Source organism: Argentina anserina, chromosome 1, assembly GCF_933775445.1.
Source record: "Argentina anserina chromosome 1, drPotAnse1.1, whole genome shotgun sequence".
Classification (NCBI taxonomy): Eukaryota; Viridiplantae; Streptophyta; class Magnoliopsida; order Rosales; family Rosaceae; genus Argentina; species Argentina anserina.
In genome coordinates this window covers 13,108,290-13,132,301 of record NC_065872.1, presented here as the reverse complement: position 1 = coordinate 13,132,301, position 24,012 = coordinate 13,108,290, and the positions used below count along the sequence as shown (strand labels likewise).

General features: G+C 37.4%; 2 protein-coding genes across 2 annotated transcripts; both read left to right on the top strand.

Moving 5' to 3' along the window:
* Window positions 1–554: 554 nt before the first annotated feature.
* Window positions 555–4,689, top strand: LOC126802098 (pentatricopeptide repeat-containing protein At4g19191, mitochondrial-like). The gene is given in 6 exon segments (XM_050529649.1): window positions 555–652; window positions 2,542–3,494; window positions 3,496–3,704; window positions 3,707–3,937; window positions 3,940–4,480; window positions 4,482–4,689. Coding segments are annotated over 5 exon segments (1,932 nt in total). The 5' UTR covers window positions 555–652; window positions 2,542–2,751.
* Window positions 4,690–22,307: 17,618 nt separating this feature from the next.
* On the top strand, window positions 22,308–23,683 carry LOC126795546 (transcription factor MYB75-like). The gene is made up of 3 exons (XM_050522365.1): window positions 22,308–22,436; window positions 22,645–22,774; window positions 23,266–23,683. Exons 1-3 carry the CDS (start codon window positions 22,331–22,333, stop codon window positions 23,681–23,683), a joined length of 654 nt encoding a protein of 217 aa, XP_050378322.1. The 5' UTR covers window positions 22,308–22,330.
* Window positions 23,684–24,012: the final 329 nt, after the last annotated feature.

Here is a 24,012-nt window from a genome sequence, read left to right as displayed (position 1 = left end):
ATAGCTTGAGTGATTCTCTTGCTGAAATTGTTCATCTGGTCAAGCTTCTGGCATTATACTCGGAAAAAAAACTCCATTCAAACCGATCTAGATGAGTTTGCCCAAATTCTTTTCGTAACCTTGAATCGTCTAGTTTCAATGTCACACTTCTGAAGATCATTAACACGCACAAACGTTAGGTTCTATATATGTATTATGTATAACATGATAGTTTATATATACAATTGCGTTAAAGAAACGAAAAAAGTCCTAAAGAAATGAAAAAGTTGGAAACTGTTTTCACCACAATACTTGAATTCACCATCTCTGATGGTGAGCAAGACTTTTTCTAACAACCGACGTGGCTACATGAATAGTTTTACACTTTTACCACAAGAAAAGAAAAACCAGCAGTAAAAACAGAGTTTCTTTTTCTCTAGTCCTTTCACCCAAACCCTTCATGAAGTAGCTTCAGTTTCATCCTCTGCAAAACCCACTTTGGGTTTCTCTCATATTTTCAATTTTCCCGCCTTTAACTTTGATGGTCAATTTGTCTTTCAAACTGGGTTCTCTTTTTTCTCTCTGGAGTTAAACCGACTTTCCGTTCTCTCAGTGCTTATCTCAAACTCAATTTGGAAACTTGAGCTGAGACTCCAGTTGGCCAATTCAGCAGGTACTTCTCGCTGCGAAGTTGTAAACTTATGATCTTTAATTTTGGAATGAACTATTGGATCTTTTGATTTATTGTGATCGTGTCTTGTGACTATCTCAAATTTGATTTGGGTTTAATTTCGGCAATGAAAGTTCTCACCTTTTTATAATTTTGTGCAATTGCTTTGGAAAGGAATCTCTACTATGTTATATGGGTACTATGAAATGGACTATTGGATTTAAGTTTCAAGATATTGGAGTGGAACACAGTCTACGGGGTTTATGGTTTAGGCAAGGTTTTTAATATGAAATTCGTTTTACCAAACTGAGTTCTGAGTCTCTTTAGCAGAATTGGTCTTTCTTGACATCTGCTTCCAATGCTTATTTGCCAATTTCGAAGTTTCCTAGACTAAATTTGTACTGCTCAGCAGTTCATATGTTTCTCTTCACAATTTTAGAGGATCTATGTCAATTATTTTCCACAATACAGAGATTACCAGGTAATTATCTAAGCTAAATTGCAGGCTTTCTATGAAATTTTGTTCTCTGAGATCCCCGCTTTGACATATGAATGGCTGCTCGCTGTCTTGCGGAGACTTATTCATTAGTTTTTATGGTTTCTGAGGTCCATCACTTGTAAATTAACTGGTCATAATGTCACTGGTTTGGAATCAACTGTCAGCCTGTCAGAAACATGTGTTTTTTGTTCTAATAAAACTAAACTGCAGGTGCTGGATATACAAGTCTTTTTTGCACTTTATTATAGGGTCTGGTTTACAAGTATTGCTTTCTGCTCCCAATTTCTATACTGCATCTAGCTTATGTATGAGAATCAGCATCAGCTGCATCTAGCTCTCACTGTTTCAGAGGTGTCACTCATGATAACATATTGAAATTTACAGGCTATAAGTTCAACTGTATTGAAATATTTCATAGTTTCTGCAGTTCTGCTAGATAAGTACAAAATGAACTTTTTTTTTCATTCAAAAAGGGTGTTTAATTTCAAACATGGTATAATTTTTACAACTTAGCTATACCTTAGTATACTATCCAAAAATAACTTAGCTATACCATAAGTTTAAGCTGTGGCATAAGAGTTTGATATCGGTCAAATGAGATCACCATGTGAACCAGACTTCCTACTTAATTTGGATATTCTGCTTCTCGTTGTCCTTTGCTTTTTTTAGTTTTCATTGTATTTTGTCCTTAATCTTGGCAAAGTTTTTTCTGACTAAGGAAAGAAATCAAATTTGAAACTTGTATATCTGATAGTGTTTTCCTGTGTAATGATTGTGTGACATTGATCTCTGATTTTCTTGTATGTGTTTTTTCTTTTCTGCATGCTATTTCGAACAAGGTATAACTTTTAAATCAAATCTTGGCTTTCTAAGTTCTTCATCACATATTTTCTATATAGCTGAAGTCTGTTAGATAATAGGGATAATAGGTCCTTGTTTCTGTGGTGGGACCACTGTGGCTACAAGACCTTGTACTTATATTCTTGACTGTTCTATTTTAGAGTAGTTTCAGTTAGTTTTCTCTGTTTTTGTGTTGCATGCTACTTTGGTCTCGTTTTCATATGTTCTTTTTGATAATTGCCTTCTATAGCAGATTAGATATATGAATATTTCTATTGGTTAGTGGAATCTGATTGTGTTACTTTGGCCTCAATGTACTTGTTATTTCCAGCATTGTTACAAATATACAAGAATCATGAAGTTTAAACAAGGGTAAACAAGGGTTCAGGGTAGTACTTTTGGTTCATTTATCTTACTGTCTTAAAATAAAGGCTACATGCTGATGCTTTTAATTAATGTGGATAATATGTGTGTTCTAAGACATCTAGCTTGTTGTTTTTGAAATTAGTTGTAGATGTCACTCAATAAGTTGATATTTGTTGGTTCTTAATAGGTTATTTCTTCAGCAAGAAGCAGCAAGAGAGACGAAAAATTATATGGTCGTCTTAGCTTAGGTCATACAGCAGTATCTTCTTCCCAACAATTTAAAAACATGACATTAGCCATGCTGCTACTCTAAAGATGGTGCGGTTAGTGCTTAATCAAGATTTAGGGAGATAGGGAATCTTTCTTTGCCCCTTTTACCTGACGAATACAATGAGGCATGGTGCATTTTCCAAAACTCTCAACTGTTGCTGCATGGAACTCTGCTATACGAGAATCTGTAAACCAAAGCCATCCCCGAAAAGCCCTCCTTCACTTTCGTCAGATGAAACAAAATGGTTTGGAACCTAACAAATATACTTTTCCCTTCTTGGCTACAGCATGTGCCAAGCTCTCCAATCTCAAATTGTCTCAAACCATTCATGCCAATGTTATAAAGTCACCGTTTCAGTCTGATATATTTGTGCAAACATCTATTCTTGATCTGTATGTCAAGTGTAATCGATTGGGTGATGCCTACAACCTATTTGAGAGAATTACCATGAGGGACACTGCTCCCTGCAATGTGATGCTTATGGGGTTTGTGCAGGCTGGTTTTCTTTATAAAGTGTTATGTTTTGTCCATGACATGAGGCTTGCCGGGATTCAGCCTGATACCATTACAGTTATGGGATTGATTCAGGCGAGTTTGGCCACAAAGAATTTGGAATTGGTGAAATCTATTCATGCATTTGGAATTCAAATTGGGATAGAATGTGATGTTTCAATGGCTAATACTTGGATATCTGCCTATTCCAAATGTGATGATTTGGGGTCGGCCAAGGCTGCATTTGATGCGACTGATATGTGGGTGAGGACTGTTGTCTCATGGAATTCGATGATAGCGGGGTATTCAAACTCAGATAAATTTCCTGATGTTCTAAACGTTTACAAACAAATGTTGTCTTAAGGATACAGACCTGATAAGCACTATTATAAGTGTCCTTTCTTCATGCAATCAACCCAATAAGTTGTTCCAAGGTGTGCTGATTCATTGTCATGGAATTCAACTGGGCTGTGATTCTGACATTTATGTTATCAATGACCTTATTTCTATGTATTCCAAGTGCGGTGATATACCTTCTGCTAAGTATTTATTTGATGGCATGCGTGATAGAACATGTGTTTCATGGACTGCGGGTATGCTGAAAATGGGAACCTGAATGAGGCGATCGAGTTGTTTCATCTTATGGAAGCAGCTGGCGAGAAACCTGATTTGGTTAGAGTTCTTTCTTTAATTTCAGGTTGTGGACATACAGGAACTCTTGAGCTTGGAACATGGATCCATAAGTATGCCTTTTCACTTGGGTTAAGAGATAATATATTAGTGTGCAATGCGCTAATTGACATGTACGCAAAATGTGGGAATGTAACAATGCTCGAGAGCTCTTCTATGCCTTGTCGGTGAAAACTGTTGTTTCCTGGACATCTATGATTGCAGGATGTGCTCTGAATGGTCAATACAATGAAGCTCTGGACGTCTTCCGTCGGATGCTGGAGACAGGTGTGGAACCAAACCACTTAACATTTCTTGCTATTCAAGCTTGTACTCATGCAGGTCTGCTTGAGAAAGGAATGGAGTTGTTTGACATGATGACAGAAGTTTTTCATATGAATCCTGGAGTAGATCATTATTCGTGTATGGTCAATCTTCTTGGACGTAAAGGTAAATTAGAAGAAGCAGTAAAGCTTGTTAGAAATATGCCAATGAAACCGGATGCTGGCATATGGGGTGCATTACTTGGTGCTTGCAGGATTCACCGTAATATAGAGGTTGGTGAGTATGCATTTAGCCGTCTCCTTGAGCTAGAGCCCGAAGTTGCAGTTCCATATGTGGGAATGGCTAACATATATGCATCAGAGAGAAGGTGGGATGAAGTTGCTACATTAAGAAAAGTGATGAGATCTAACTGTGAAAAAAATTCCTGGGCAGAGCCTTGTTCATGTTAATGGGAAGCCCCGTATGTTTACAGTAGAATGTAGGGGTCATCCTGACGCCTTACTTATATATGCAATGATAAGTAGTTTGGATTCGCAGTCAAAAGGAGAACAAGCCATGCTCCAAGAAGTTGGTGACATAATCGATTTAAAGAAAATTGTGTGCTCTCAGGAAACATGATTTGATTGATGAGCACATATTTCGTTCCAGGTAATGATAGTAAAGAAGCCAAATAGTGTTCTCTTCTCACTCTGGACACTAATGGAGCTGGTGATTTTGAGAGATGCTGTATTGAAGAACTCTGAATCAAATGTTATTTTGCAGATGAAAGTTCAGAAAGCTTAGTTTCTTTCAGTCCAGAACCAAGTCACTAACATGTTGCCTTTGACATCGTATTATATGCATTTTGGTGCAAAAGGGGAGGAAATTAGATTAGACACAACGGGCACAGTATGTATTTGCAAGACAGTAGTAGAGGTATAGTGTTTTGTGGATTCAACACCATTGCTGAGTTGTTTTGCAAGAGAGGTGTTTCAGAGCCTTAACGGAATTGGAAAAAAGGGTCATTTTTTTCTTTCAAAGGTAAAAAAGGGGACTTTTTGACAAAAGGAAAAGCCTATGTCATTTGACAGACCAGAAGGTCGAAAGAATTATCGCTTGTCATTTTGTTTCATCCATTGAATTTCAAGATGGTTTCTTTAATATGGTTGATCCACAACTCTCTTAAACGATGGAAACCGAGAACAAACGAGAGCAGTCGCAGAGCTTGCAAAGAGATGCCTCCATATGAAGTGTTGTGCCAAAAGGCCCTTAAAGAAGTCAGTCACCGAAGAGTCGAGGACGCTCTGGCATGTCCACTACACAGCGGTCTCTGAGTCATCATCGCCAAAATAATGACTCCAATTAGGGTGGGCACGGGACGGGATGACGAAGCTCATCACACGTATCATCCTACTCTTTTGATATATGATAGAATTGGGACGAGACATGGTTTTTTTAGAATACATCTCACTTGGTATTAATCTCGGTTGGGATCGGAACGGGACGAGACGGGCATAATCTCACCATCCTATGACTTTAATATACCTAATTTCTTAATTATCACATACAATTATCATTCAACATTTCAAATAATTCAACTATGAATTAACAACATCGATTCATTTAAATAGTCCAAACAATCCATCATAAGTCCATCACAAACATAAACATCAATCAATCACAAACTTAAAGCAGTGTTCTCATGATCTTCAAAAAGGACAAAGAGTCCAAGCGTAAGTTTCTTAACTAGATCTCTACATAAGTGTATCAGCAGAATGAGCGTGGTTATAGATGCTGCAATTTGGATTTGACAGGATGACCTCGATACCCTATAATACATCAATCATTTAAGCATAAAAATGAACAAACAATGTAACAAATTGCACATGACTTGATTACTAATTTAGTAACTACAATTATTTGAGTATCATAATCTATGAGGACAATGTTTTCATACTAACTTTGATATGGCAGCATACGTCTCTACAAGAAATCGAATGCACATACCATCTAATTTAAAGAAAAATTATTATGCGGGACGGGACGGAACGAAGCGGGATATAAATTATTAGTCTCACGTCACATCTCACTATTATGAAACGGGATGGGATTAGAACGGAACTAACGTTTTTAGACCTCTGTCCCATCCTATCCTTATAGATTTCGGGACATGATCGGGATCTCAGCTTTTTATGTCCACCCCTAACTCCAATAATATAGAGTTGTAGTAGCTCTCCTAGCGTTAATAATTGAAAAACCAATTGTCAATTTACGACGGATAATCAAGCAAGCTCATTCAGGCTCATAATGTAGTTTCTATCGATACTGTGTGCGATCGGTTTGAGATAAAACTAAAGAAGTGATAATATCAATGCGATGAACACAATGCGCTTTGCTTGATGAGGCTTTTACTTTGTCTATTGAAAAAAATCATTGTGGACTACTAGCCAGAGACTAGTTGTGCAAGCATGCTGTTGGAATGAGCGCCAATTCAATCAGTCGAGTTCAAAGGTTTCTTGTTAGAAACAATGTAGAAGACTACAAGTAACTCCGTCACAACCTAATCCCACAATTAGTTTGGACGAGGAAACAACATCATGAATTGCACACACCCAAGAAAGAGATGACTAGCAAGCTATAATAGTTCTCGTTGTTAGAAGTTGGCCTAAGCCTAAAAACCAAAAAAATGATTCCGGTGCCGGGATTCGAACCTGGAACATAACACAATTTTGAGCTACATCAGATTTCATAGCCCGGTATACGGGTATAGTTTGGATAATTTTTATAAAAATAATTTCCGGTGCCAGGGTTCGAACCTGGATGGTAAGCACAATTCCAAAGCTATGCTACACCGGATATCTTGGCAAAGCACGGTTTGATTATTCTTATATTTTTTGGAACTCAGGTCCTTTTTACGCTCAGTTGCCTCTTGTTAATTTGATTACTCGGAACTGTTTAGCAGCGATGCCGCAAGCATTGGTAAACTCGGTGGGAGAACCGGAAGGTCATATATGACGAAAAAAACTAATGATGTTCCTGTACGTAATGCAGATATCTCATATAGTTGTATTTGACGATCCCTTCTAGAACGTAAGCCAGTAATCAAGCTAATTAATTCGTGATGTATGTGATGCTATTACGTCTTTTCTTGGTCTTTTTATTCTGTTAGTATAGTTTTAGGCTAGCTAGCTACCTAGCTTCAAGCAATATTGCATGAACGTATAGAGACCTTTCTTAATTGGTAGCGGACATGGAATCGGAAAGGAAATTGAAAGGGGGCATGATTGATAGAAAATGAGAAAATAGTTGCTTCCTAAACCATATTGAATCGATTTACATAATTATGTGGATTCTATGATTGGAAAATAAGCTCATAAGCTAGTTCGATCTTCTCCAGTAAAAGTATATTTCTCATTAAACTTTGTTTTGTAATAATTTTTAAAAAGAATCATCAGAATTTATTTCATCCAAACTTTTGCTAGAGCCAGGATCCGACGCTAGATGGCAAATTAAGTGAAATTATCCATCTGACCAAAACAAAACAAAAAAGAAATTATTCAGAGCATTGTGCACTAGAATTTGATGTTACTGTGCAACTTTAGGTACTTTTTCATTTTTTGAGATAGAGATAAGCACCAAGAATTACTGGAATAATTGAATAAACGCCATGATCGACCTAATAAACGCCCCTAGTGTAAAGGACTTACGTGCCCATCCTAGCTTGAAATTAAAAGGAATTACTCTAAAAACATAAATAGTACCATTGAAGTGGCTCAAGTAGTCCATGACCTTATTACTTGACCAAAAGGGTCAAACATGTTGCCCTAAATATCGGATTACTTCTACAATGAAAAACACCATAACAAAAAAAGATGAAGAATAAATTGACGAGAAACAATTTCCTTATTCTAGCAAGATGACTTATTATCTGGTTCATGAGGGGATGCTAGCAAGGCCAGTCTAATTAAGGCTGAACGGGCGTATCTATATTGGAAATCCATTCAGGCTTGTTGATAGGAATGAGAGAAGTCAAGGCCACTTTGGAAAATCGATCAGGCTTGAGTTGATTCTTCGAAGAAGACGAGGCCACTTTGGCAATTTGATGCTTGCGATCCATAGAAGAAGACATGGCGTCTTTGGAAATCTGATCAGCCTTCAGATCCTCTGAAGAAGACAATGCCGCTTTGGAAATTCTCTCAGGCTTGAGAAGAACCTTAGATGACGATGAGGCTGCTTCAGAAAGTCGCTCAGGTTTGAGATGCTCCATAGAAGAAGACAGTGCCATTTTCGAGATCTGATCAGACTTGATGAGATCCATAGAAGAAGGAGAAGACCACGGGCTGACCATTTTGGGGGTTTTATCATCCGGCGCCGGCTTGGTTTCTCTGCTAGGAGGTCCCTCTTTAATGCAGGAATGGAGACACTCGCAAGCTTCGGCAATGCATATCCCAATGCCTCCAGTGTACAAGCTCCCACACAAGCCGCTGCATTCCAACGCCGTGCACGGCGTGGGTGGATCCGTCACTTCCTTGGACTTGCAGAAGTGCCATGGCTTAATAAAGTGGCTTTCAGCTGTGTATAACACGGCATATATTAACTTTCCGAAATATAATACATACATGCTAATATGATAAAAAAAAAAACAACTAGAGTTACCATAACAGTGAGATTTTGAAATTACACGATCTATCACCAGACAGTTTAAAATTCTTACTGCATGCAAGAATTGGATATATGCGCTTACCCTGAGAAAGGGACAAGAGGATGATGGACAGGACTAAGATTCCACCCAAAAACTTCATCTTTGTGGGCAGAGAAAAAAAAAACAGGAAGTTGACAAATTATTTGTTTGAAATATTATAGGTAAAATGGAAGATAGATCGAGTATGCTCGAGCTGCAGGTTTATATGTTAGGGGAAATTGCATGCATGCTTTCAGTGTGTCATTGGCAGTGGCTAATGGTTAATTGTATCGATGGCCTACCTACTCGAGGAGATCAGGTGTCTCACACGTATTAGTAGGCACTTGATCCCAATTTGTAGAAATTAGGTGGAAATGTTCAAGACGAAAATAACGAAACATGATCGATCATAAATTCATAATACATAGCTAGCTAGGTTGTGTATGTATCCCGTAACATGGTCATCAACAGAGCTAGTATGTAATCAACCAATGATAATTTGAAGTTCTGTTTCCTTTGGTATAAGTTGGTAAGGACCTTAATTTTAAGATCCTCAAACACGAACTGTACGTATCTATCTCTTTCTACATTTCATAAGCAACTCGATGAGAAATGAGCATACGTACTTCTTAGTAACAACGTCCTTACATATATCCAAGCAATATCACGGCTTCACCTAAGACTACCACTCATAGTACTTATATATATTTACGTACAAAAACAAGCACTTGCATATAGTAGCTAGTACTTTAATCAATGAAGAATTAGTACTGTGATGCCTCTGCATCGATCATGGTCACTACATCAAATTAATATACTCCAGGGATTCGGGCCTGAACATAATATTTCCAACCAGCCTAAATCCATCAGCTAGCGAGCACCCAACATAATTTTTCATTTTTTGTTAATCGAACAGGATATGTTAATCCATCAGCGCCCTAACCTTAATCAACTAGAATAATACTGAACAAAATTTTACAAGAATTAAAAGAAAAAACTGATTGTTCAAATGCTCAATCAACAAATTGATGCTAGTCACGAATCATATACTATAATTGATCGCAACAGAACAACATGCATTCTAAAATTAAAAAAAAAAAAACAACATGCATCGAGCTACAGTATCTTCCAAGTTATGTAAAACGACTACCCCCACAATTACACATATACGTACCCTATTGATCGACCTATTTACATCCATACATAGTCCTGGTTTGGCATCTAGTTTGATTTATCTTATGCATGACTTTCGGTTTTCAGTTTTCAGTGTTCAAGTACAATACGTGGGACACTATAAATCCAACATTTCGGTTGCAAGCATACTGTGTCCAAGTACCAATCATGGAATAATATAAGGCCGACATTATCAAGAAATTATTTACAAATCGTACCGTGCTTTTGCCTCTATCAATTTTAACAATATATATATATATATATATATATATATATATATATGAATTCATCCATATAACATATATTTGCAACATTAATCAGGAAATAATCTAGAATTTCGTTAATTAATATATAGAATTAGACTCAACAACCCGAACCAAAATTCTCTACGTACCACACACCAATGCATATTCAGATCAGCTATATGACTTAAATCCGTAAAGAAAATAAAAAGAGCCGTGCACCTAATCTAAATAAACCATTTCGATCTGTCTTTCATTTGTGTTAAGAAAGATAGTTGGAGCAGGGAAGGTTTAATGGTCTACGAAGAGACGTGCAGTTTAAGCGTCCTTTTCACCAATCCATCAAGGCCATATTGATCAAGTAGTACTGATTGACATCGTCGGTTTCGGTTTGTCTTCCAAACTTCAATTCACATCTGTCTCTCTGTCGACTTCTTGTCATTTGCAGTGGTTACTCTCTTAGCTCTCCACAGTCGACTCCAACTATCGACCGGTTTTCTACGGGGGATAATCCACCCACACCTTCCAGACGATTCCCGTCATAATTTCAGAACAACGATGCCTGAAGTGTGGTCCATACACTCCATAGAAGAACAGCACGTACGTACGTTTTCGAAATGTTCTATATTTGGCCCTGCTAGCTATCTAGGTGCAAAGACGTCGAGCAATTAATCCTGTAAAGGAAATTTATGTATGTCGATCGATGAGTTGAAAGAAGGTTGGACTATTGGAGGGAGGTTGGAGGTTCTGAAACACAGACAAGGGAGTGAGAGCTCTATGGGGATCGGAAGATTCTTGAAAGGTAGATTTGAGGCTTGATCTCTTAGCTAGCTTGCCCTCTAATGCAAGGAAACCAACAAACCAAAAATGGTAACTGAGTATACCTATGGCTAGCTGTATACGACTATGCCTCGTTGATTATTCATTATTCTGTAACGTTGGATAACGAAAGCGATACTCTAATATATTTTTTTTTGTTAAGAAAGCGATACTCTAATAAGTACGCTAGCTAAACGCAAACTCTAAACCTTAATTTAAAATTAAATTAATTAGTCTGGTTGAAAATACCAGGACTTGTCTACTATATTACTTGTTACTGACGTAATCGCAAAAGATCGACTCTCTGCGGCCTGCTTCAAAATATCTATTTTGTTGTTATGTCTACTGTATTACATGTTGCTGTATGTAGTGATTAGTCAAGTAATTAGCTTAAGATTACTGCTAAGGTGCCTTGATGAGGCGCTAGATTTGATGACTCAATCTTATGTAGCATATTATGTAACATTGCCACATCACTTGAAATAATCACACTATGTCATTTTTAAACGAAAAAACAATTAATCTAATAGTTATTTAAAAAGTTATCTTACAAGTGATTCTAATCTTAAAACAATTTTTTTTTTTAATTTTATAGGACATGTAAGGTAACAAATATTTTTTTAATCTAAACTCTAATCTTAATTAATACCGTGTTACGATGTATTAAAAGTTTTCATCTTTATGACACTAAATAAGTCAAGAATTCTCTCAAATTTAATTCATGATTTTTCAATTTATAAATTTTATTTACAACATACGAATTAACTCTATCGAACTACAAAAATAAAAACAAATAGAAAAGAACTCCACCAAATATTGTTTTTGAATATTCTCTTTTGGATATATATTGAGTTTGCAATATATATCATAGCGTAAATCTAAGCATGATGATGATCATGAAGCTGTATCAAAAAACAAAAAGAAAATGTATGAAGATGATGAAAAAGAAAAAGAGAAAAATAAAAGAGTTTAAAAACTATATTTTTATATATAATATAGAATCGTTGGATTAAAAAAGATAAAGTTATCTTTACCCATTAAAAAAGAATGATATAATGTGATTATTTCAATTGGTGCTATGATAAGATGATGTTGCATGCCATTGAGGCGCCAAAATATTTTTCCGGGCTTAATTAGCTTCCCTATAGTGATTTGTATGAGTCATGTGTAATGTTTCTAGAAACTTCCTGCCTTAGCTAGGCTGCTAGGGTACTTATCAAGTTATCAGAATCAACCTTGTAGTCAATAACCCTGATCTCACTATTTACAAGTACTCATTATATATACTTAACTTTAGTGTTTTATTTTCCACCTGATTATACTAGCTAATTAACCTTGTATCAGTTGTATGGTAGAATTAGATCGAAGTAAACATTGAACAGAAACTCCTCCCCAACGGCCAGCCACATGCCTATACGTATATAACATTGCCTAGAGTCTAGAGTAAGAGGTTTAATTAAGAGGTGCGTAATGGCGTAACGCAAGCAAATTAAACGAAGGGCCCGATCGAGAACCTCACTAAATGATCGAATAGTGTTACTACATCAACATTACTGACAAAAACACGTGGCAAAGGTAAAGACTCTGCAGGGCGCTACCATGCATGTATGCTTTGACGTCGCTGCAGATACAGACTTAATAGCTGCATAGTTATTGCCATACGTAATTACACGATCAATTAATTCGACAGTAGTGGATCGAAGTGAGATCTCCAAATCACATCCTCGAGCTGTATCTCTTTGTCCTTTCTCACTTTCTTTGTTCCTTTATTATTCTGGAAAGGAAATCAAATGAGAACGGACCACCGGAAATTTCGGCATATATATGCAGACGATTGAGGTGAGAGGAAATTAATCTTGATTATTGATCTTATTACACAACAATCATCTATATATACACATATAGAATGTTCTTCATTACGTTCTCCACTACCCGTGATTCCCTCTATTATTTCCTCATTCACTTACTACCCGTGATTTACGCTCACACTCCCCCTCAAATTGGCGCATACATATCAACCATGCCCAACTTGCCAAGTGAGTCATAAAAAGCTTTCTTAGATACTCCTTTTGTGAGCATATCGGCAAGTTACTCTTCTGTAGGAATAAAATGAAAACTAATAATCTTCGCATCTAGCTTCTCCTTTATAAAGTGGCAATCAATCTCCACATGTTTTGTACGATAATGTTGCACAGGATTATGTGAAATATCAATAGATGTTTTGTTGTCACAGTACACCTGCATCGCATATTTAGGCTTAATACCCAAATCTTGTAGCAAGTTTCTAAGCCATAACAATTCACATACTCCCTAAGCCATATCTCTGTACTCTGCTTCAGCACTAGATCGAGCTACCACTTTTTATTTTTTACTCTTCCATGTAACAAGATTACCCCCAACAAAGGTAAAGTACCCTGATGTGGATCTCCGATCTGTAATATTTACAGCCCAGTCTGCATATGTGAAGCCACAAACCTCAAAGATATTTTTGTGATTAAAAAACATTACTCCTCTTCCTGAGGCTGACTTCAAGTACCTCAAAATCCTTACAACAACATCCATGTGGTTCACACTGGGATTATGCATGAACTGACTTACTACACTTACTGCATATGTAACATCTTGTCTGGTATGTGATAAATAAATCAGATGTCCAACTAGCCTCTGATAACGAGCTTTTTCAGTCGGTACTTAATCTGGATACTCTGCTAACTGATGGTTGATAGATCGTTGGTTAAAACGTCTATAATAAACCCTGTAAAACATCATCATTAGTATAGAATAAGCAGGGATCGTTCTTTCCGGGGAATTGAAGGGAACTCTAAACTTTTAGTGTTAACAAATAATAGGGGGTTTGAGATTGATTATTAACTACTAAAATAAAACCTAAATTACTATTTACATGATCGACTTCTCTTTAACAAACTTAAACCAAATTTACCATTACACCACATAATTACAAGTTTGAACCTATCATGCATTCTAATTCGACCAATTACATACTTTTTAGACACAAATATAATTAGAGCCTTAGGGGATCATCTAATCATCCAAGATTTCAATTAACATTTAGATTGACTTAGGGCCTAATCTAAATTTGCATGCAATCGAATTCAATAACACTTAGAGTAGAAATCAAACAAGATTACATTTAAGCACCAAATCTTTGTTGGAGACATGTTTCATGTATGGCGTCACCCACCCTGGTTTCACATGCAAATTTCCATAATTTTTTTACCACTTTTAATCAACACAAACCGAACCTACTTAGGGCATGATTCGATATGTGTCAATATGGTTGATGAATCTAGCACTCAAACACAATCTTAGGGACTGCATCCAAGCACTAAATTCATATGCACATATCTGAAAATTATCTAAAAGTATGAGAAAGATGATTAGAACACAACAATAGAAATACAAACTTCAATAATTATAAAAACATAAATTCGGTATAGTCTAAAAAAAATATCAAATACAATCTGAAAATTCTAAAACAAATACAAAACCAATATTTCCACATAAATAACAACTTATAATCTTAATAGACAAAGAATTGTAGATTAACACAAATAGACGAAGCCATGGAGATGAGTTGTGAGAATCACACGTTGTAGGAACCTTAGAGGTGTGTCTTCAATAGTGAAACTCGGTGGAGATGATGATAGTTTTGGGGTTGGCGGCTTGGCTAATTTGTGAGGGAAATTTATGATGGTTTTTTGGTAGAGTTTTGGCTCTTGAATGCTAATGAGAAGTGATTTTATTTGAGAGATGAAGTCATGTATATATAGAGGAAAGAATGAGGGTAGTTGCATATTTCCTCATATTATAATGCAATGCTTTAATCCCTTAAATCATGCCATGTTTTGCTCCTTAAAACATGTCATACTTTAATCCCTAAAACATGTCATGTTTTATTCCCTAAAACATGCCATGTTTTATGCCTTTAATGATCATCTTCTATTTAATTGTTGCATCATTTGGCTCCATCTCTTTTTCTTTAATTATCTCTTAAATCAAATCTGAAAATAAGAAAATAAAATCATAAGTAAGAGATAATTAGTTTCAAAACCTAACAAGGATTCCTAGTCAAACTAGGACTCTAGACCAATTATGCGTTTTAAACTCATGTAAGCACAAAAATGCATCCAATACCGCCCAAGACTCTTACTACGACTCAATGACTCAATAGTACAATAGTAAGGGCTAAACAAAGTACAAATTGAGGTAAAAACATGTTAAGAACGTCGCACAAAGTGCTCATATCAATGGTTTTGCTCAATAGGAGTATCAATGGGAGTGCAATCCAGCATACCGGTCTCTTTTAGTAGATCAAGGATGTACTTCCTCTGACACAGATAGATATCATCACTTTCCCGGGCTAGCTCAATGCCCAAGAAGTACTTGAGTGTACCTAGGTCTTTCATCTCAAATTATGTGGCTAGTTGTTTCTGTAATCTATCCACCTCAACAGTATCATTACCAGTAACTACCATATCATCAACATATATAATTAGGGCTGTTACCTTCCCTTGCTGATGTTTGAGAAATAATGTGTGGTCTGAATTATTCTGTCTGTAGCCAATTCTCCTAATGAATTCTGAGAATCTTCCAAACCAGGCACGAGGTGACTTTATAAGACCATACAAAGATTTTCTCAATTTGCATACAGAGCTACTTGGTGAAGCGGCCACATATCCCGGCGGAAGATCCATGTACACTTCTTCAGTAAGTTCTACATGAAGGAATGCATTCTTAACATCAAACTGTTTAAGTGGCCAGTTTAAGCTAGCAGTAAAAGAGAGTAATACCCGAATAGTGTTTATTTTTGCAACAGGTGCGAATGTCTCATCATAGTATATGTCATATGTCTGAGTGAATCCCTTTGCCACTAGGCGTGCTTTATATTGGCTCACTGTCCCATCTGGATTATGTTTTACTGTAAACACCCAACGACATCCCACAGTCTTCTTGTCATGTGGTGTAGATACAAGCTCTCAAGTATTGTTCTTCTGCAATGCTTCCATCTCTTCTTCCATTGCTTTTCTCCATTTTGGATCTCTCAATGCATCATGCACTTTGTTAGGTACTGATACAGTAGATATTTGATTCACAAATGATTCATATGACTTAGACAATCTTTTGGTAGACATAAAATTTGCTACATAATACATAGCTTTAGCCTGAAGGGTAGGTTCATATTTTTTCATTGGCTGACCCCGAGTAGACCTATTTGGCAATACATATTGTCTACTATTATCCTCACTAGTATTAGCCCCAATAGAATGACTAACCTCAGATGAGTGAGGTTCTGTACTAGGAGGATCTTCTGTACCAGGAGAGCTTTGGTCAGGGGTAATACAAGAGACATGAGGGGTAGTTGTGTTGTCATCTTCTGGAGTGACTACACCAGAATCATCCGGTAGTTCATGTGGAGCTGACACATTGATAATATCAATGGAACCTGTCACTGGCTCACTAGGCTCCCCCTCTTCATGATACAACTTTTCAAAATAAGAATTCTCCTCCTGAAGAGCAGTATCAGAAGAGGTAAAATAGCTCATATATTCAAAGAAAGTAACATCCATAGTGACATAGTACTTCCTGGTAGGTGGATGATAGCATCGATATCCTTTCTGATGGCCTCCATACCCAACAAACACACATTTAACTGCCCGGCCATCCAACTTAGACCGCTGATGATGTAGAAGATGGACAAAAACAACACAACCGAAAACACGGGCATGAAGATTATGAAAAGAGGGTAATGAGACATCAGAATCAAGCACCTTATATGGAACCTTCCCTTGAAGTACACGAGAGGGAACACGATTAATAAGGTGGGCAGAAGTGATGACAGCATCACCCCAAAGGTATGTAGGCATATGTGCACTAAAAAGAATACACCGAGCCATATCAAGTAAATGACGATTTTTCCTTTCAGAAACCCCATTTTGCTCAGGTGTGTAAGGACACGTTGTTTGATGAACAATCCCGTGTGTGTAAAAGAACTCCTGAAAGACACGATTCACATATTTCCCCCCGTTATTAGAACGAATAATCCTAATAGTGGTATTGTATTGTGTTTTAACAGTGGACTGAAAGGCTTGAAAAGCTGAAAAAACCTCATCTTTAGTTTTGAGAAGAACAATCCACGAAAGACGAGTGCAATCATTAATAAATGACACATAATACCGCATCCCAGATACAGTAGGAGCTTTGGAGGGTCCCCAAACATCAGAATGAATTAATTTAAAAGGAATAATACGTTTGGGAGAAGTACTAGGGGAATAAGTAGATCTATGACTTTTGCCCAAAACACACGTCTCACAACGTAAAAGGGACTCATCGACACGAATAAACAAAGTAGGCATATATTATTTCATAACATGAAAAGATGGATGCCCTAAGCGACGATGTCATAACCAAACTTCACTTGGCTTGTCAGAAGTGAAGATTAAAGCGGTCCGAGATTGTGCTCCTGGTTTTTCCCCGGCATACGTTTAATCCAGATGAAACAACTGGCCCCTCAGATACCCCCGACCAACCAACTCCCCGGTGAGAAGATCTTGAAATATCACATACATAGGAAAAAATGTCACAGAGCACTTAGCGTAAGTGTTTAATTGGGGAACAGAGAGCAAATGATGAAATAAAGCGGGTACATATAGCACATTGTGAAGCTCTATGGTGGGAGTAATATGAACTGACTATTTCCCTAAGACGGGAAATGCCTCACCATTAGCATTAGTAACATAGGGTACAGGTGGAGGAGACAATACGGTAAAATAAGATTTGTCATAAGTCATATGATCAGATGCACCATAATTAATATCCATGTATCAAAACCAACAAAATTAGAAATATTCAAAGCCATACCAATTTTACCACGACGAGCTATGGATGCGGTTGGTAGAGCGCTTCCCGCTGTATGATGATCATGCCCAACCACACCATAGATATCAGGTTCCCGGACTAACTGAATAGCTTCTTTCGCTTTGGGACGATAATTAGGCCTCTTGGGCCTAAGGTGTGGATACAATTTCCAACAGGTCGGACGAGCATGGTTAGTATCATGACAATATGAGCAAGGAGGGCGGGGCAAATTCCCGAAGCCTGGTGGTGGTCCTTGCTGATGAAGATGAGCTGAAGTAGCTTGCGGAATGGGTGGTGCTGGGGATCGAGCATGAATAATAAGGCTGGAAACTGCGACGGGTGTGGGAAGAAGACTCTCCTGTTGCGATTTATCCTTACGGATATATGTGAAAGCGGTGAGTAGACTAGGAGGTTCGGTCTTTCGGAGCAATTCGCCTTTTGCACTGTTATGCTTCGCATCAAGACCTTTCAGGAAATGATGAACTCGTTCAAGCTCCTTCTCCTTTTGGTACCAAACAATGTCCTCTTGATTCTTGATCATGCAAGGACATTTCACATCAATTTCAGCCCAAATATTTTTGAGTTTGGTGAAATAGTGCGACATTGGTTGTTCATCATGCTGCATTGCAAAAGCTGTGCACATTAACTCATGAACCTGAATCAAATCATAGTCATTAGTATATAAACCTTCCAGTGTCTCCCAGATCGCCTGCGCAGTGTTACATGCCTCCACCAAATCAACGATCTTGTCATTCATAGCTTTCCACAAAACTGACATGACAAAACCATCATCGTCGTCCCACTTTGTATAGGCAACAATGTCATCAGTACTTGGAGCTTTAGTGATTCCGGTAACATGGCCCATTTTGTGCATGCCTCGAAGATGAGCTGCCATAATTCGCTTCCATTTACGGAAATTGGTCCCATTGAGTTTGACGTCCCCAAAAGAACCGCTATCAGAACTTTTGACAGATATTTCAAATTTCAGAACCGTAGAACCCTCTGCTTCATCTCCAGAATCCATGAAATCGAAATATGATAAGAAAAAACTGACAAGAATCGGTTGTGGGTGCACTTGCACTGTCGGTGCACCTGCACTGACAACAGTTAAGCAGGAGGTCCGGGTCGGGCCGGCGAACCGGGTCGTGTATTTGGTCCGGGCTGTGTGTAACTGGGCCGAAGCGGGTCGGTTTGAATCGAGTCGGGGCGGGGCGGGCGGAGAGAATCACCGAAAGAAAGAGGACGAGAATCCGGAGAGCAGCCGCGACATTGGTGGTGATGGCGACGGTGACGCAAACGTCGGAGGGCAGCGGCGACGTTGATGGAGCGGCGGTGACGTCAGGCAGCAGCGGAGACGGCTGAGAAGTGCAGGAACGGCAGCGGCAACGTCGGAGCAGAAACGACGACGTTGCAGTGGTGACGTCGAGATCGCGCGAGGGCCGACGGAGGGAAGCGGCGATGTCGACGGGAAACTCCAAACAGGACCGGAAGCGGCGACGTCGTCTGGTGGACAGAAGAACACAGCGGAGCCGGACGAACATCGTCGACGACTCGGAGGGCAGCAGCAACCGTGCAGGGGTGGAGGCGACATGAAAAACGTTGGAAAGCTGCGGTGACGTCGACGTGCAGAGCCGGAGCCGGTTGGAAGCGGGAGAAGACATCGGCGGCAATGTCGGCGACGTCGACTGTGCTCGGGAGAAAAAGCCAGAAAAACAGAGCAAGAACAAAGAAAAAACAGGCTCTGATACCAAGATGAAATTAATCTTGCTTATTGATCTTATTACACAACAATCATCTATATATACACATATAAAGTATTCTCCACTACCCGTGATTCCCTCCACTATTTCCTCATTCACCTACTACCCGTGATTTACGCTCACAAGGTGTACATTTTCCTGGGTCACTATGCGTTTAACTGATTTAGGTGATATAGAGATTGAAGATGACCTTTGCAATCATATGAAGAAGGCGTTTCTAACCAAGTTTAGATGGGATATATACCATATTATTGTGTAAGTACAACATATGATCGAATATACTATTTTTGGACAAATCGTACCATATGTACTGGATTATTTATATATGATGGTCGACAATCATCATAAAAGTCATTTGCTAGGGTAGATATTTTTTTTCCCATGTATATCAATGATAGACGATTCGAATCATTCGAACAATTCTATTGGTAAGAAAGAAATAACGATTAATTAGCATGCATATATGCATGTAAGCAGTGGCGGATCTAGGAATTCAAAGCTGTCTAGGCTAATTTATACGAGGACACTATTTTTTTTTTTTGTGGTTTGGAACTCAATGGGAGGCTCATCCTTACGCCTTTATTACTTTCAATTAAAACATAGACCGATGATGACATAAAACAAAACCTCGTGAATTGAAAATTACAAGCATCAAAACGTTATACGCAACAATAAGCTACCTAAAACGTACCCTACGAGACCCGCTCAATTCAAACTCTGCAATCACATAATCATTATCAATGTTATCAGCAAGTTCTTTTTCAATGTAGAGAATCATTAAATTATCAAGAAATTCATCTTTCATTCTGTTTCGAAGTTTATTTTTTATGATGTTCATAGATGAAAATATTCTCTCCGTTGTTGTTGTAGAAACTGGCAGAGTCAAAACAAGACAAATCAATCTATAACTCATAGGAAAGAATGCTGATTTTCTTGACTCAACTAACCGCTGACAAAAATTAGATACAGATGTGTTGGCAAATCTTGGATCCAACTGAATATCTGCTAGAAAATACCTGCACTCCATATCTAAAGCAAGCAACTCATATGAAGTAAAATCAGCTGGATAGAATCTCATATGGGGGAATATATATATATATATATATCAGTCCCTATCTAGAGTGAAGCTTCACTCTGAAATTATAGAGTGAAGTTCCAATTTTGGCACACTTTTCGGTCAAATGTTTTCACCATAGGTGATTCAATATTTAGGTATGATATTTAAGATTATCTATACAAAATTTCATCTAATTCTGATATCGTTAAGATATTGAAATTAGATTAAATCAATGAATAAATTAAAACTGTTCAACGTGAACCGTTCATGTAAATCTCAATTTTGAAAGCTCAAACCATTGTCAAATTTGATGAAACTTTGTAGAGATGATCTTGAATAGAATATCTAAATATTGAATCGTTTATGATGAAAAAATTTGACCGAAAAGTGTGCCAAAATTAAAACTTCACTATGTAATTTCATAGTGAAGTTTCACTCTGAATAAGGACTGATATATATATATATATATATATATATTTGAGAGGTTTTGGGAGCAAATCTTGTCTAGACTTAAGCCTAGATAGCCTACAACTTACATCCGCCCCTACATGTAAGTTACAGTCGGACGTACGTAAACAAGAAGCAGACTGTACGTATACGGTTTACTTGACCGATCGAATTTGGAGGTGTATTAGAGAGTTCATACGCAGAGAGTCGTGGAGAAGTTCATTCATGCAAATCGATAGTATCCTTAATCCGTAGATCAAGACCAATTTGGTTCGAAGAAAGACACAGATCCGGTAGCCATCGAACTTCAGAGGACAGGTTCGACAAAAGTCGCACTGTCGCACTGTCGCACACTCGCGCGCACCGGCTTGAACAATCCATGCCACCACAGATGCGGAAAACGGATATTCGGACGAAACGTTCATATACTCAAATTTTTATAAAACAATATGTACATGTCCACTAAAATTTTCAAATTATAACCTGGTCCCAGGAGAAGTTTGCAATCATTTTATTTTAGTTATATGTGATATGCAATTAATCATTTTGAAAAAGACTCGTTTTTTTAATCTTGTTATGGTTTCTCTCTAACTAGTAAATAACTCATTTCATTATTGTACGCAACAAAAATTGTCTAATCTATCACAATTAATCTCTGCCCTTTTTTTTTTTCCAAAAATCACTACTTATTGTTAACTCGAGAAGTACAGAACTACATAGTGTGAAAGCACAAAGATAAGATGTTGTTAGCTAGTTCGAGCTTGATCTGGAACACAATGACGTAGCTACACACGGGCTACGGTGGATTGCGGTCCACCTCAAATTACTAAAAAAAATTATATTTCTAGCTAAATTTTAGTGTAAGATTTAAATTTTAAATATTAGCACATTTTAAATTTCTATATATAATTCATAAATAATCGTAAATATTTTATACCCCAACTCATTATGAAATCATGGTTCGCTCGGAAGACTAATAAGTTTGAGAAGAACTGCGTACCACTCAAAACTTGTATACGTGTATCTGTGGAGAGGAGAATTACACGTAGAATTAAGCCAAGTTGAATAACTTTTGATCGATGTGATGCCTCATTTAGTTGCCTTGTACTGGTTGGCCGGGCAACCTTGAGTTTATTATATAAATTCAATCGTACGAGTGGCTTCTGGAACGTGGACGCTTCTAAGTTCTTGCTAGTTTATCCTCATACAGTAGCTACCAAGTACTATGGAGGTGAGGAAAGGTTCATGGACCAAAGAGGAAGATCATCTTCTCAGGAACTACATTGAGAAATATGGTGAGGGAAGATGGCACAAGGTCCCTCTGCTTGCGGGTAATTAGCAGTATACTATACATACAAAGAATTACGTATATATTAATATGATCTATATATATATCTTTATATCTGCATATTAAAAATTATGGGATTCCCCTGAACTATATATACACAAGTATAATATATATTTTAGTTTTTCATATTATGTAATGCTTTCGGTCTCGGTGAATCCGTCATATTTAAGAATGCATATACATTATTGCAGGCTTAAACAGATGCAGAAAGAGCTGCAGAATGAGATGGTTGAACTATTTGAAGCCAACCATTAAGAGAGGAGACTTTGCAGATGATGAAGTCGATCTGATGATCAGGCTTCGGAAGCTTTTGGGAAACAGGCAAGTAGTGTTGTCGATTTACATAATTACGTATATACGAAGCTCCATGTACGTACATCAGTATATACATCGATCTGAGTCTGATTAATTTGATTATTTCTACTACTTCTTTCACTCTTTTGTTGCATGCGCTTGCAAAAATTGAAAAAAAGTACAGATCGACAGAATACAAAGTTACAAACTGTCTTCATCGTAGCTTTGCCATTTTCTCTCATTAATTATATTCTGAATAAATCAGTTTACCCATTATTGTACCAAACTCCAAATAAAGAGGAAGATATTATAGAAAATCTATCGCAGATATTATAGGTACGATAACAGAATATTACCCCCAAAAAATGCCTCCAAAATTTTGATTTAATTAATCATTAATATTCTTATTAATCGAAGAAGTTTTGTATGCTTCCCTGTCTCATATTTATTCTCTTCATTGGATTAAATTCAATGCATTATGCATGCCTAAGAATGTTGTGTGTCTTCTTTTCTTGAAGGTGGTCTTTGATTGCTGGACGGCTTCCGGGAAGAACATCAAACGATGTAAAAAACTTTTGGAGTGCTCGGCGAAGGAGAAACATAGATTGTGGCATCATAAAAAACAGTAAGCCTCCAGAAAGAGCAAAGACCACAGTAATAAGACCTCGACCACGAACCTTCACAAAAAGTTTACATCAGAACTTGAACGCTAAGGCTACATCTTCAAAATCTATTGAACTAGGAAATAGTTCATGGTCAACATCACCACCTGTAGAGAATGGAATCGATGACTGGAAAATTCTACTAGATGAAGATCTCCTGAGAAACTTTTGGGTCGAGGATCCGGCCTCAATGTCAAGTACTGATGTGAATTCTACTGAACAAGGTTTTGAAATGGACCTGTGGCAATTTTTACAAGAAGAAACGATGCAATAAGATTCGGGGAACTTGATTCTCTTTAATGTTGGTGTAGAGAATAAAAACATTTCAATCTAGCCTGTATTGTTTAATTAGATTTGTTGAACAAATCCTATTTAAATTTAGTTTTTATGTATCACTTAGACTTCAGAGTATGTTTTGATGAATTATAGTTTCCGTCGTTTTTTGGTTTATTGGATGTTTTGGCATTTGAATCATGCAGTCATTTTTTAATTTTTTTTTTTTGGTAATATGTTGTCATTTGTCGGGTACCATCATTTTCTGATGTTGTAGTTTGTTTAATATATATTACGTACTCTAATTTATAAGGGGACTTTATTCGAACC